The 14,545-nt window shown below is 32.4% G+C and overlaps 2 protein-coding genes across 3 annotated transcripts; one reads left to right on the top strand and one right to left on the bottom strand.

Annotated features, from left to right (window-relative positions):
• Window positions 1-788: 788 nt before the first annotated feature.
• Window positions 789-7,180, bottom strand: LOC7491454 (actin-related protein 2/3 complex subunit 2A). Of its 2 annotated transcripts, XM_002297869.4 has the most exons (10): window positions 6,882-7,179; window positions 6,708-6,774; window positions 6,396-6,603; window positions 4,257-4,426; window positions 3,597-3,674; window positions 3,242-3,374; window positions 3,064-3,155; window positions 2,261-2,317; window positions 1,156-1,227; window positions 789-1,068 (listed from the first exon to the last, which is right to left on the bottom strand). In XM_002297869.4, the coding sequence occupies exons 1-10, from the start codon at window positions 6,941-6,943 to the stop codon at window positions 1,033-1,035; spliced, it is 975 nt and encodes a 324-aa protein (XP_002297905.3). In that variant the 5' UTR covers window positions 6,944-7,179; the 3' UTR covers window positions 789-1,032. The 2 variants fall into 2 exon arrangements, with proteins under 2 accessions (XP_002297905.3, XP_024449539.1); XM_024593771.2 differs by lacking the exon at window positions 4,257-4,426 and having other exon boundaries at window positions 6,373-6,603; window positions 6,882-7,180.
• Window positions 7,181-12,385: 5,205 nt separating this feature from the next.
• LOC112326763 (membrane-bound transcription factor site-2 protease homolog) lies at window positions 12,386-14,310 on the top strand. Its single transcript, XM_024596328.2, has 2 exons — window positions 12,386-13,571; window positions 13,762-14,310. Exons 1-2 carry the CDS (start codon window positions 13,204-13,206, stop codon window positions 13,775-13,777), a joined length of 384 nt encoding a protein of 127 aa, XP_024452096.1. The 5' UTR covers window positions 12,386-13,203; the 3' UTR covers window positions 13,778-14,310.
• Window positions 14,311-14,545: the final 235 nt, after the last annotated feature.

The following is a 14,545-nucleotide window of genomic DNA, read 5'->3' as shown; positions in this document are numbered from 1 at the left end:
CCTTCAGAAACACCGAAAAATCCATCTCCATGTCAGCACTACTAACAGCATGGTTCTCTTAATATAGTCAAAAGAACGAGAAACTTCATTAACCTAAAGGCCCCAATATGGGAGCAGTCAAGTGACAACAGATTGCATAGCTGTAGAGGATGATTTGAAGCTCATTACAACAATAGCAACAAATTTGTCTTGATTTCCTTGGCTATCTAATCGGCTACCCTGTTGGCCCTTCTATTAATTTTCATCCATGGACATTTATTTATCTGGTGTTCTTACATCTACTATGTGGTATTTTGCATACTTTTCACCAAAAGAAAAGAAAAACCGATGAGCATATGGAAGTGGATGCGGAAATTGATTCAAGAGTTTGCTTATTATTTTTGCTTTTCCTTCCTTCATTTTTTATTTATACTTTGGTGATTGAGAAAGGAAAATAAAATATTATGTGGGTATTTGAAAATATAATAATAGTTGGTTTTTGAGTGTTTTTTTTTTGGAAATATATAAAAAAATTAATATCAATACATAAAAAATCCAAAAATATATATAAAAAATTAATTTAAAAACAATAATTTTTTTGAAAAACACTGTTTAATCCAGGAGCCTCCTAGATCTGTTGAAGCCAAGTGCATACCTTGCAAGCACTTGTCTTCGACGCGTGTTTATTGAAGCAAAATTCTAACACCATCTCATTTCCGTATAAATCCTATCAACAGATTGAAGGAAATACTGAAGCAAAAGGCTTGAACAAAATTATGTTTTCAGAGAAAAATAAACTCCCTAAAACAGATTGAAAAAATATTGATATAATAAAATAGGATCTTTCTGGTTAACAGAGAGCCAACAAAGACCAGAAGTGTACACACATTGGCAACTAAACGCGGTGCTTTTATCTCCTATTCATTTTTCTTTTAGTTTTTCCCCTTTCTAGAGAAAGATAAAACACTTGTAACAGCCTCCCTTGAATTGATTCTGGCAAGTTCTTTGATAAGCATCTTCATATCTTCGACGGGAGCCACAAGAACTCCACATTTAAGAAATTGAATTAGCTCGAGCTTCACTGAGGCTCTACAATTGAGTATAGATATTACAAAGAATATGTTAACATTATCAACTTCTTTAAAGCATCAAGGGAGGTGAAATATTATGACATACCAGCCGTTTAAAAGATCTGCTATTCGGTGATTTCTTTTTCTCCTCTCCACCTGGTTTTGCACGATCCAAAGCCTGTGATGCAACATGAGTTATTCTATATAAGCCCTTTACTATGAGGAAGAGCACAAAAGCTTTTCTTGTTTTTTTTTTTTTTTTGTCTATATCACTGATTAGCAAAAACCATGCAAGTAAATTCGTGGGCCCTAATTATCTGAACCTATCCCCATAATCCTTGGATAACTACATGAGAATATCCAAGAGGGCAATTCCTAAAGACTCACTGTAAAGCAAAGGTTTAGACTCTGCTTCTGTAGTCATTTAGGCAACAGTTTCAGGAATTGCCATCAATGATTGCAAGTTTTAGCCTTCCACTTAACTGACACCATTGTTGTGGCTTTATCTAAGTTGCCAGTAGGGTTATGTGATCCTATCACTGTCACCGTTGTTGTGGCTTTATCTAAGTTGCCAGTAAGGTTATGTGTTCCTATCACTGTCACCAACCGAACAGCCATATTTCGACTAGGGCATTAATTTTGGATTTTAGGAGTTATGATCATTCGTAGAGCATATAGACTTAGAGGGATCAACACACTGCATCAAGTACAACACCTGCGAGGTCCAGGACCTAGGCCAGTGAGTTGCTAGGCTTCACTTGGGAAAAACAACAGAACAATGCAATGGCTCTGTTTCCCAGCATCAACTGTAGACCTCTTCTAGCCTTACCTTGATGCTTTATTGCAGCTTAACAAACCTAAAGTTTCTTTTTTTGGGTTCAACTGGAGGCCCTAAGAAGTAGCCATCCCCTATCCAGCTCTATCCCTAAATCCCAATCCACCCTTTCCCAGGGTTTGGACAATCCTAAACTTAACATGCGAGAGTGCTGACACTGCACAGCCTGCAAGCAAGTAGCAACATGGTTGCTTAAGATCAAATGCACAGCAAAGCTAAGAAAAACTGCTCTAAATTTATTTGGTTGTGAAAAAACCATTTGTCTTGTCAGATCTAAATTTCTTCAGACTACTTCTCAGAAAATCCCTCTCTGCCAAGGCAGGCTATACAGAGAAAATGAGCAAGCAGAGTTGACTGCAAAAGATGAAGATTTTACCTGAATAAGAGACTCTACACGTCTTCGCATGCGAGTATGCATAAAACCCTCCGAGCACTGTTGATGAATTTGCATGGAATAATTATATATTTAAGTGACAGATTAAAGGTAGCAGGAGCATAACAACCATAAATCAGTAGCTTATTATTGATATCAAAGGTTCTTATGAAACAACAATAGAAACTAAAATTAGATTGGCTCACATCATGAATTTATGCATCCAACTACTCTGAAGCACACAGTAGCAACAAGGAAAAAAGAAAACAAGTTCAAACAAAGAGTCAAGTGTCTGTACAAAGAACGTAAAAAGATCTTGCCACGCACAATCTATGATATTATTTCATTTCCTGATTAACAGAGTAAAAATTTCAACTGATCATCACATTATCCTAGTTTCAAACATGAAAAATCTGGTTAACAAATGGGTCAAATCCCAAAACCATTTTGAAAAATAATCATTGCATCTCCACATAGCATGGCAGAAACTTAGAGAAACAACATTAAAATTCGCGGGCAGTGTTGCATGTTGAAGTCCTCGTGTAGCAATGCAACCCCTTCTTTCTACTTTTGGGTAGAAATGGATTGCTACACCCCTTCTTTCTACTTTTGGGTAGAAATGGAGGCCATTAAAACTTTCATGTTCATGCATATTGCAACAAGGACTTTGTGTGTTATTCAAGGAGCCAAAAAAGGTTATCTTTCTGTCAGTATGTGTGTGCGAGCTTGTTATTCGAGATTCCAAAGTATGTGAAACAGCCACCAAAAAAAAATGAATAGTTGGAGCAATTTGCCAGGCACCTCACCTTAACATGATAACTAACATATGCATGAAATGTTGATAAATTCCACACTGTTCTGTCCAGCTTTTTGCCTTCCACATGACGAGGAAAAATGACTGCATTGTTTTAAGCATGGCCCCATTTGTTACACTGACAATGAAAAAAAAGAGGGAACTAACTATAGCAATTCCCATGACATTACCAAAAGAAACAAATCCTGCATTTGCAGACAATGCTTCTGCAGGAGCTTCATTCAATTCAAGCGGGGGAGTAGGAGACCACAAGCAAGGAGGAGCATTATTAAGTCCAGCTGCACGCCTGGCTTCGACAAATTCCTGAATTGAAATCAGCGCTTCAATAATGTTAAAAGAAAGAAGTTAACCAGGAATGGTTACACAAGAAGAGTGTGCTAAGCAGCCTTGGCAACAGAATTATAAATATTTCTAACGTTAGTATCAATAACAATTGTATTAGTAACACTAATTGTCCATTGCCCACATATAAGCAATTTCTGAGATGCAACCTGGATCAGTAACATATATCTTCACATAGAGTACCTGAAGGAAGGATGTGGCAAAAGCAGTATCTATGGAGTCCTTGAATCTCATAGGAAACACCACGGTAACCTTGTCTGGCTGCCATAAACAATTATAATTTCTCACTCAGTTAAATTTCAATCCATGGTTATTCTCATGTTGCTAGATATGAGTCACATGACAAACAGATAATATGATGCAACCAAGAAATTACATTTTTATTAATAACATAGTGCCAAATGAATTTGAAATAGAAAATCAATCTTTCAAGATAAAATAAAAAAGCTAATACAAGCTAGTAAAAAATGGAAGAGGAAGGGGGCACAAAGGAGTAGGACAATTTCCAGAAATGACATTTCTTGAAGGCAACCACTGTTCAATGCATGTAATTCTTTTGGTAAGGTGTACATGCATACATTACTTAAGTCACACGGGGAGTGGCAGCTATTTTGAAGGATATGAAAATAAACTAAAAAAACCTAACCAATCCTGCATTTGCAACATATAAAATAAATATAAAAATCAAGGAACACTGAATAAGAGGGAGGGAGGCTCCCCTCTTTGCACCCCAAAATGCTAGCTATAATATTCTCCCTCTCTGTAGGTATAAGGGTTACTGCGCGAAGGTAAATGAAGAAGTTCAAGTAGCACAATCTATACACTTTGAACTTATGTTCATACCTGAGAAACAAGGAAGAAAGACTCCTTTGGCCGATGCACAAGAGCCAGCACCCGATCTACATCAGGAACAACAGTCCTTGATGCAAGATGTTTTAAAACTACTCTTAATGGAGCACCTAGAACCACTTCCCTAACAGATGCAATCTTTACCAAGAGAGCATACCTGTGCTCTGCATAATATCGACAGTACACTTTCTAAAAACAGCATCGATAACAGCCATTAAAATGAACAAAAACCTGAAACTTAATCACAACCTAATCCACACATGAATCAATAAAGTAGAAAAATGAATCCTGCACCATAAAGAGAGAAATCAATGCATTCATGAGCAGAGAGGAACATTCAAATGCTGCGAGCAGTTGACTTGCCACTTTAATAGCATGGCTGCTATAAAGGGACCACCCACAATTGCAAGGAGAACTAAAATTCAAGGTGAAAAGGAGAACAGAAGAAAATTGTCCCACCATCCGAATGACAAATAGGGTTTTGTAACAGCATTTGCAGCAGCCATTCAATTCTCCACAACATATTTCATAATCATAATGGCAATTTTGTTGACTTGATCCTATTAAACCCTCTTGAGAGATTCAATGCTTACACTAATGTTTGTCCGTGTATAAAACCAATAGCTATTCTCCTGACAAATTTTTGAGTCATATCGAAGCATCAATTGATGTCGTACAAGAAGAAAATGTTTCATCAAGTTCATTATGATTTAATGATTTGTCTAAATTTGTCATTGTTTGAGAGTTTTTGTGCCCTTCAGAAATTTTTAGCAATCAGAAGTATCAGTGTGTTTCCTCTTTTAAATAGGACATTTTTGGTGTGTTTATATTCTGTTTAAAAAAACTTTTTATTGATGAATTGAGAATTTGAGACTAGTTATCAATTTAGATATGGATTTCCTCTGGTGTTTTTTAAGTCGTCATACAATTCCTCATATGAAAGGGGTGACATCCTCATGTTTAGCCCTCTCCTCTCCTCTCCTCTCCACAGTTCTATATCAATCACTGCCAGATCCTGCCCTCATTCCAGTCCCCAAACCCTTGTAACACATGAAACAAATGATAAAAAGGCTGGTAGAAGGAATAAAGGCGAGAGAGAAAGAGAGAGAGCACAACCAAACATCAGACACAACCAGTGGAAAGGGAGTATGTATGAGAAGAAGAAAAGGGAAGAATTCAACTATGATATATTTTCCAGAGCCTCTCAACTATGGACTGCTTCTTTGGCTACACCATGGTCTTTGCAGTGGATTGAAAAATAGATGAATTAGCCCTTCTAAGTGAATGTCACAGATGTCCAAGGGCAATACTCCTGTCGTCCATTAGTAACACATTTGGACCAGATGATGAATGTAGATGTATCTCTTACTGAGAGGCTGCTAAACCTTCACCAGGTGATCATACAGCTTTTCTGAGGTGGAATTGCAGACTGTTCCTTAACATATGAAAAGAGAACCTTTATGCATACAAATCAACCCTGTATATAAACCTAGAGACAAACGACATAAAGCAAGCCTTTGGCAAACATGTTTAATTGTATATTTCTTTTATTCTACTCCCTGGAGCTTGTAAAACTACATTAAGCTTGAGAAAAGTTTTAGATTTCAATCAAAATGTGCAAGTAAACTAAATACTTGGATTCATGAGATAATGCCCTTGGACTAAACATACTCTCTCGTAATAACCAAAGATATATCCACGTTTTACAAGGAGATCCTGGGGTAATTCCAAATGTAACTATACTCCTCCCAATTCATTAACCTATTTAGTCAATGGAACTTTCCCTAGTAATTACCTTCTAACCATACTTGACACTGACAATAACATTGTCAGAAAGTTTTCAAACCATCATGAACTAGATGACAATCTAACAGAGGACGAAAAAGGAAAGTTAAATCAGCAAGCATAATCCTACAATTGATGAACGTTTTAAGAAGAAAAAAGAAAGAAAGAAAGAAAGTCAATTAATGAAGATGAGAATGTTTATCAAGTAACTCCTAGTATCATGTTTTGCTACAACGTAATGTAATGTGGAGAGGAAATGATCAACTACATTCTACCAAACATGCTACGTGCCATGGCATACGCATTATAGCAAGCAAATAATGACCTTAGGAAAGGAACTCGTAGAACCTTCATCAGGTGGAAGTTTCGCCAAATTGAGTTTCAAAGTGAGGTTAAAGCCATCTCTGGGAGGATCAAGAATATGTACAACCACACCATAAGCAGCCTTTATAGCTTCAATGGCTCCACCCGGAAGTCCACCAATGAAAACAGCTTCTGGAGGTGGAGTTGGTAATGAAACGGATAACAGCAAAACATTTGGATTCTTCGTTGACACCTAAAACAAGAATGAAAACCCAACAAAGATATGACCTAAAATAAGCCAGGAAAACAATGAAACCCCAAGAAAGGAAACTAACATGAAAAAATCTTGGTAATCACCAGAATATGGTAACGAACATCACTAAACTCCACCCAAAGGTAATCCAGTTCAACTGCTTTTTCAAGACTGAAATCAACCCAGTAAGAAAAAAAAAAAGAACAAAATATGTCAGTGGTAAAATTAAAAATCATTTCTTGGATGGATACATAAAGACAAATGATAGAAAGACTCACTTTTGTACACGATTTAATAATGTTTGAAGGAGAAATCTGGATTGGGACTGCAACAAAATCATTGATTTCTACTTTTAGCTCTGTGTTGTTTCAAATTGTGTCCCTCTCTCTCTTTGTATCTTCACTTTCCGTTTTTCTATGTATGTGAATCTGAAAGTGGTGGTGATGATTATAGTAGTAGAGAGAGTGCTTTGAGATCTTTTCTTTTCTTTCTTTCTTTCCTGAGAGTTGACAGAGCAGGGGTATCCTTCCTGTCTGTCGTGTTCAAAGTGCAGATTGGATTCTTCTCTCTCATTTGGGGTGTTTGGGATTATAGAATAATATTTTTTAAAAACAATTAAAATAAATATAAATATAAATATAAATATATGTATTAAATTGAGTTTCATTGTAGGCTTGAAAAATAACAAAACATAATTAGAGTGTGATTTGATTTTTTTAAAAAAAGGTAAATGACTAACAAATTTATAATTACTTGAAAATAATATCTTACTAGCCAAATGACTCGTACTTGACCATGGCTGTATGCAAGTGTTATCAAAGCGTTTTCTAGTATAAAAAAAATAATTGTGAGCTAGAAATTTAAAGCATGTTTTTAATAAAATTAATTAAGGATAATAAATGTTAAAAAAATTAACGTTAGCTACACACTAAAATAAAAATTAAGAACTATCTAGGTGGTGGCCCAGTGATAACAGCTTGGGACCAAGAGGTTTGCTCCCTCTGTGGTTTCAGGTTCGAGCCCTGTAGTTGCTCATATGATGGCCACTGGAGGCTTACATGGTCGTTAACTTCAGGGCCCGTGGGATTAGTCGAGGTGCGCGCAAGCTGGCCCGGACACCCACGTTAAACTAAAAAAAAAAATTAAGAAACAAATACAAATTAAAACATTTGATCTTGTGTTGCGATCAGCTTTTAAAGAAATCATTTAATTATATGCATTAAACAAATTCATAAGAAAAATAATAATTTAAATTATATTGAAACATGACTATTTACTGTATAATTTCTCATTTTCTTATTAAAAAATATTTTTTTTTCTATGTATTTTGTTTAATAAAAAACAAAATCAATTAAAAGAAATATCAAAAAGAAATTTGGGAAATTTAAAATAAGAATAAAACATGTATTTTTCTAATTAAAACATATTTATCTTATTCACCCGCTCCTTTTTTTGCCACTTTTTTACCATGTTATTTTTTTTTTACAACATTTACATGCATGTATTAAAAATATAAGAATAATACAACACTTGTGCATTGTCGCAAAAACGTTTTCGGTAGTTTTATTAAACCCAACCTGCCTCGAAGACCCCTGACCCAGCCCTTTACCTAGCTTAGGTTTTGAATTAAATCATATAAGAATTGATTCGATATAATCTGATCGTCATGGTCAAAACCTAATTTAATTTTAAAAAATTTAAAGACAACATTGTCATTACTTTTTTTATATATTAAAATAATAATATTTTGGATTAAGAATTCGATTGGTTTTAGCAACTTTATTTTTTAAAATATATTTTTTATTTAATTATATGATAATAAAAATAGATATACACACAAAAAAAACAATTGAATAAAATTTAAGAAAAATATATCATGAAAGGCTGGAAAAAAAAACACATGTTAATATAAATTGTTTTTTGCTCTAACCTAATTTGAAAACAAAGTAAAATTAAACAATATTTAATAAAATAATATCTCAAATATATTTTTAACTATTTCATTTTAATGAATGTTAATTAAAATTGAAGGGAAAAACATAAAATCTAAAAAGAGGGCTAGATAGGCTAAGAGAGCAAATTGTGCCTAGCCATCTTTTTTGTCCTTTTCTTTTTTAAATAAATGGACGGCACATCATCCATTTTATTTATTTATTTATTAAAATAGTAAACAATGTGTCGTCCATTGGTTATTTTTTGTTAATCTCAAACTGCTGAAAAATTGAGTGACGATTTCTTAGACAAAAAAAAAACTATTTTTAATTTTTTTTCATGTGAAAAAAACCTAAGAAAACCCCATAAACTCTTATAAACTCAAATTTAATCTCAAAAAAACCTTTATTCTATAAAAAAAAAAAAACAAAAAGCATCCCAAATAAAAACCTTTATTTTTATAAGACGAGAGGTTGAAAACAAAAAACCTTTATTCTTATCATTAGAATATGAACAATCAACAATTTTATTTTTTATCTCATGTTTTTTAGCGATTTTCTCTCCTCACAAAACAAGGATCTAAAGCACAAAACCAATGAAATATAATCCCGAAACAAAAAAAATTTGGGGATCAGAATTTTAAAATCCATACCTCATGAACAGTAAAAATAAAGAAAAAAAACTAGTTTTTTGTTTTATTGTCAAATATAATCCTCAAAATTTTAATTTATTTTAAGCAATAAATTTAAATATATTTTGTTAAAACTTAATGTTTAGATTTGTTTTTACACCATAAGAATCCATAACTAGCTAATCAAAATAAATTTTCAAACTTAATTTCTTGTCTAGAATATGTTTTAAAGAATTAAAAAAAAAACAGTGAGAATCACAAGACACTATGTCCCGTGCACAATGTTTTCTAGAACAGTTCTAGTTTTTTTTTTTTAATTTACATATCTAACGTTATTTTAAATATTACTGACACCATTTTTTTAAGTATTAAAAAAAAAGAATTTTATTTGTTGTTGGAAACACTTTACTCATGTGTCCAGCCGTCCAACCAATATAAAATTGGCGTTAATATATATATATATATATATAAAAAAAAAACTGATATTAATTGAATTAATCAAAATGCACGGAAATTGATTCGACACTCATATTAATTTAAAAAATAATAATAATAAAATTGGCGTTGTTACTTCTTACAACTCATGACATGTGCTCGTTTTGTCTCATGTGATGATGCAGTTTTTAAATCACTTTTTTATCTAATTGTGTTATATAGCAAATAGATATTGGCAACAAAAGTAATGATTTAAAATTTCTAAAAAATTAATATATTTCACTAGGTGAATTTTCATTTTCTTGTTAATATATTTTTCTACAAGAATATATTTTTTATAAGTATCATGTTTTTTTTAATAAAATAAATAAATGACATTGGAGTAAATATTCATAAGAATCTCAATTGAAATCAAGAAATTATCTCTTGAATCAAAATTTCCTTTTCTTGTTTATTTTTTTATTTTTTTTATTTTGATGAAAATATTTTTATATGATAATCATTGCTTTTCAAACAAAAACTGATCATAAAAGCAATGTTCAATAAAAAAAAACATAACTGGATAATTTATATGTTATGAAAAAGAATAATTAATCTAGAAAATCATGTAAAATATTTACGATAAAAAATAACAAAATAAATATTTAATATTGATTAATATTCTTTAGCGTATTTTTTATATAAAAATTTTACATATTAGATTTATATATAATAATAATAATAATAATAATAATAATAATAATAATAATAATTCATAAAATAATTTTTAATGTTATTATAAAAAATATAATCCTCTCTAAAAATTATGGTAAAATAGGATAATAAAATAAATATCATTTTAATTATTTTATTGATAATGAATTTTATTAAAATTAAAGGGTAATATATATATATATATATATATATATATATATATATATATATATATATATATATATATATATATAAAAGGCCAAAAGTTGGGCCTATAAAGATTGAGTCGTGCTTCTGACCCATAAAAGGGAGCACAAACGCACTTGATCCTGCAATGTCAAGCCTGCATGCTAAACATTTTTTTTTAAATAGGTGAACAACGTATTGCAACCCAATTTTCATAAATAAAATGGATGTAAGTTGGGGTTTATGTTTTTGTACTCAATAAGTTGATTTTCAACTTCTTTTTCATATTAAAATATCTAAAAAATATTATAACAATCAAAATAAATCTATTTTAACTCTAAAATACTGTAAAATCAATACAAAAATAAACTGATTTATAAAAATCTTTCTTAAACTTGGATATGCTTTTTCTAACACACCAGAACTAAACTGCAAACAAAATTAAATTTATGATCTAAACATAAAATCTTTCAGCATTAGGAATCAAGTATGTAAAAAACTATCCCTGCAGTAAAAACAATGAAATGGATGTTTTTTTTTATTATTTTGATCTTTATTTTTTTAATTTTTTTCCTAACAACAAATTGATGCACTTAAACTTGTGAAAATTAAAGATGGTGATCACTCATGTAAGGATTGACACAACTAAATGAGGATCTAATCTAAATAAATTGTGTGAATAACCTATCATATGTTTTATGGACCAGTATCACATGTCTATGTTCAAGAGGAGATCTGGTCATATTAAGATAAGTTAATCGCTTAAAACAATGATAACGAAAGATTCGACCATTGGATCAGACCTAAATATTTTAGGTAATTCTACAGGAAGATTTTCTATTAAAATGCAATTTCTTCGCTTAGTGGACTAATGTTTCTCTCATAAAGTTGTTGTGTAGGCTTGTTTTACTATTTTTCTTAGTTTTTTTTTTTAATTTATTTCAGATTATATTTCAATGCTTTCAGATTCTTAGTTATTTTCTAGTAGAGGTAGGGTTTTCTATCCTATTTAAAGGTTTTGTAAACATTTAATAAGACATACTTCTTTAGCTTTATTTTAGAGAAATAAATTGTGAATACAACGCACACCATAAAATGCAAATGGAAACATTAGTTTTTTTTGTTAATAATAACAAAAACAATGGTGATAAATAGGGCAAGTGTAAAGCTAAAACAAAATAATTTTTTTAAAAAAAGCTAAAAAATAATGAATGAATAAAGATAAGAACAAAAAGAATGATGATAATTAGACCAAGTATAGTGCAAAAAAAAAAAATTCACAAGTAAAACAATCACAAAACAATGAATGATGATAAGAACAAAAATAATAGTGATAAATAAATTAAGTGTAAAACGAAAAAAATATATATTTATTTTTTTATCACAAAATATTTTTTTATTAAACAATAGATAAATGAAGATAAGAATATAAGTAATGGTGGTAAATAGACTATGTATAAAATAAAAAAAATAAAAAAATGTATAATTTTTTTTATTAAATACATAAAATTACCAAAAAAATATCTTTTCTAAACTAACAAAAAGTTGTCAAAATTATAGAATTGTTATTAACACAAAGAAAGAACAGTAAAAGGCCATTATGTTTTAGCTTTTTGTTAATTAATGTTAATTTTTTTTAGTTTAATGTGGGTGTCCGGGCCAGCTTGCGCGCACTTCGACTAATCCCACGGGCCCTGAAGTTAACGATCATGTAAGCTTCCAGTGACCATCATATAAGCAACTAATTAGTGTGAATGTTGCTATCTTTTTGGACGGAAACACTCTGTATGGTTGTGCGTGCACTTTATAATTATTAACAAATATAATTATTTTTTACACTTTATAATTCTATTATTTGGAGATAAATTCCGACGAACTTAAATTATTAATTCCAATGAAGCATATGTGACCACCAGAAGCAAATAAGTAAAGCTGAAAACTAAAATTTACATGTATGAACTGACAAACTATTTGCATATGTGACTGACTAACACGGGATGGTGAGAGTGGATAAGTTTGTGAATCTCAAGTTTTAGATCTGAATATGCAGAAGTCTAGATTCTCATGCTTGTTACTGCAGGCACATTTTCATCGGGAAGCAGTGAGGTATCGACTGAGTTCATTGCTTTTTTTCTTGCATTACCGTTTCCTGGTGCTCTGGTGGCTTTGAATCATGAGTTGCTTGAGGAGTGGCAAAAATTTACTGCACTTCGTGTGTACTGGGCTGGCGTTTGCACAATGCTGTGGTATGCTCATGTTGTATTATCTTATTAATTACTGATGAAGCTTTGTTTGTTAAGGTCATTCCTTCCAAGATTTTCATAATCTTTTCTGATTTAATTTGACAACTTTGATTCTTGTCATGCTATAGCTTGAATTGACATGTATGTCATGGTTTCGTAACTTAAAGCTTGCTACAGAGTTGTGCAGTATGCGGACTGGTGTTATTCCTTCTGCCCTCGATCTTGTGTCCCCTTTACATACACGGTGAAAGCCCCATGTATGATACACAGACATATTTACTTGTTTAATCATATGTGTATGTGTGTGCATCTACGCGCACATACTGGCTAACAATTTTCCTTCCCACTTGTGGCATTTGTAATTTTTACTTGGAATAGGTTTTGGATGTACCTTCTACCTCTCCTTTGTCTGGCTATCTGTCTCCTGGTGATGCAATCGTATCTTTGGACGGCAAACGAATCCATAATGAACAAGATTGGATGGAGATCACTGCTCTAATAGACGAACAGACACTACAAAGTTCAAATCTTTCAAAAAGTTTTGAAGGTCCTGCAACGGTTCATCGAATGAAGGGTTACTGTGTCCCTACTTTTGTGGTAGAAGAAATCAACAGGACTTTTTTCATAGACAATCAATCTGCCTGCCCTGACGACCTTGCTGAATTTGTGGCCATTCAATGCTTCGATCCAAGCAAATCAGATAATGTCGATATTGAAGATGGTTTAAGCAGAAGACAGCGTAGGCACTGCTTGAATGCTAAGGATGTTGTCGAGCTCAATAAATGTGGTGAGGGGCGAGTGACAGAAATAACCAAAGGAAGGCATTACGTGAATCAAAACCCTTTGAGGTCAAGCCTCAATGCCATAATTTCTTCTACCTTTAGCTGGATTTTCTTATTTGTTATCTTTTTTTCTTAATGGCCATTGTGTGGTGCAAAATTCAACAAGGCTATTGCCTTTGTTTAACAATTATTTTGAAAGAAAATGTAGTGATTTACTTTTAGCCGCAACTTCATTCGTTTTTGGCATCGTCTTTAGGGGGACTACTGCTTAAGCCCTGTTCCACTACCAGGGTCTGTATGGGTGGAGATCACCTATCACCTATGCAAGCCCTTATGGTCCAGAATGCATGAAACCAGGAAGAAATTCATTTCCAGCTTCTGAAGCTTCAGACTTTTCAGAGCATAAATGTGGTGGGACTTTTGTTCTTGTTGGTGATCTGATCTCGATGGCGCACTCAGTTAAGTTGGCGCACTCAGTTTGGTAACCAACAGGTAAGCAGTATTATCTGTTGGCCTTCTTGATTTGTAAACTGCCATTCTAAGGTTAAGGAGGTTACAGGTTTGAGTTACAATCCTATAATTCATAGAATGTCTGCTACCCTCCTTTGGACGACGTATGGATTGCAGAAATATAAGTTGTAACAGGCTCTTGTTATAAATGCAAGTTCATCACAGGTTAGATGTTCATATCAATGCATGCTCTCCTATCAGTAGAAACATCAATGTTTTTCTTGTAACAAATTACTCCCGTCTATCCTAGAAACAAAGGGAACAGGCCTGAATAGAGACTTTGGCACTGGTTTCTTTGTACATTAGTTTGTGGATAAAATAGGATTTTCGTAGAGGAGGGATGTTGCTCATGAAAAGATTTTCATCTGCTGCAAGTATCCGGAGATTCCTTTCTCTGACTCTACTTGATTTTGGCCATCACCTTACTGCTATCCAAATTTACAGAGGGAGCTTTTAGTTTTCTGTAAACTCAAACATAATGCATGAGATGATTTTGCTTTGTGTTTCCAGAAGGATGGAGTCTTACACTT

This window comes from Populus trichocarpa, chromosome 1, assembly GCF_000002775.5.
Source record: "Populus trichocarpa isolate Nisqually-1 chromosome 1, P.trichocarpa_v4.1, whole genome shotgun sequence".
In the NCBI taxonomy this organism is placed as follows: Eukaryota; Viridiplantae; Streptophyta; class Magnoliopsida; order Malpighiales; family Salicaceae; genus Populus; species Populus trichocarpa.
Note: the sequence above shows the minus strand (reverse complement) of the source record. Positions and strands in the feature narration are given on the sequence as shown.

Coding starts and splice junctions, on each gene's coding strand:
- LOC7491454 (XM_002297869.4), bottom strand. CDS start 6,943: ATGATTTTGTTGCAGTCCCAATCCAGATTTCTCCTTCAAACATTATTA. Junction 3,675..4,256: donor CTTTCTTCCTTGTTTCTCAG/GTATGAACATAA, acceptor TGTTTATGGCAG/CCAGACAAGGTTACCGTGGT. Junction 3,156..3,241: donor TGCAGGATTTGTTTCTTTTG/GTAATGTCATGG, acceptor AAAACAATGCAG/TCATTTTTCCTCGTCATGTG.
- LOC112326763 (XM_024596328.2), top strand. CDS start 13,204: ATGGAGATCACTGCTCTAATAGACGAACAGACACTACAAAGTTCAAAT.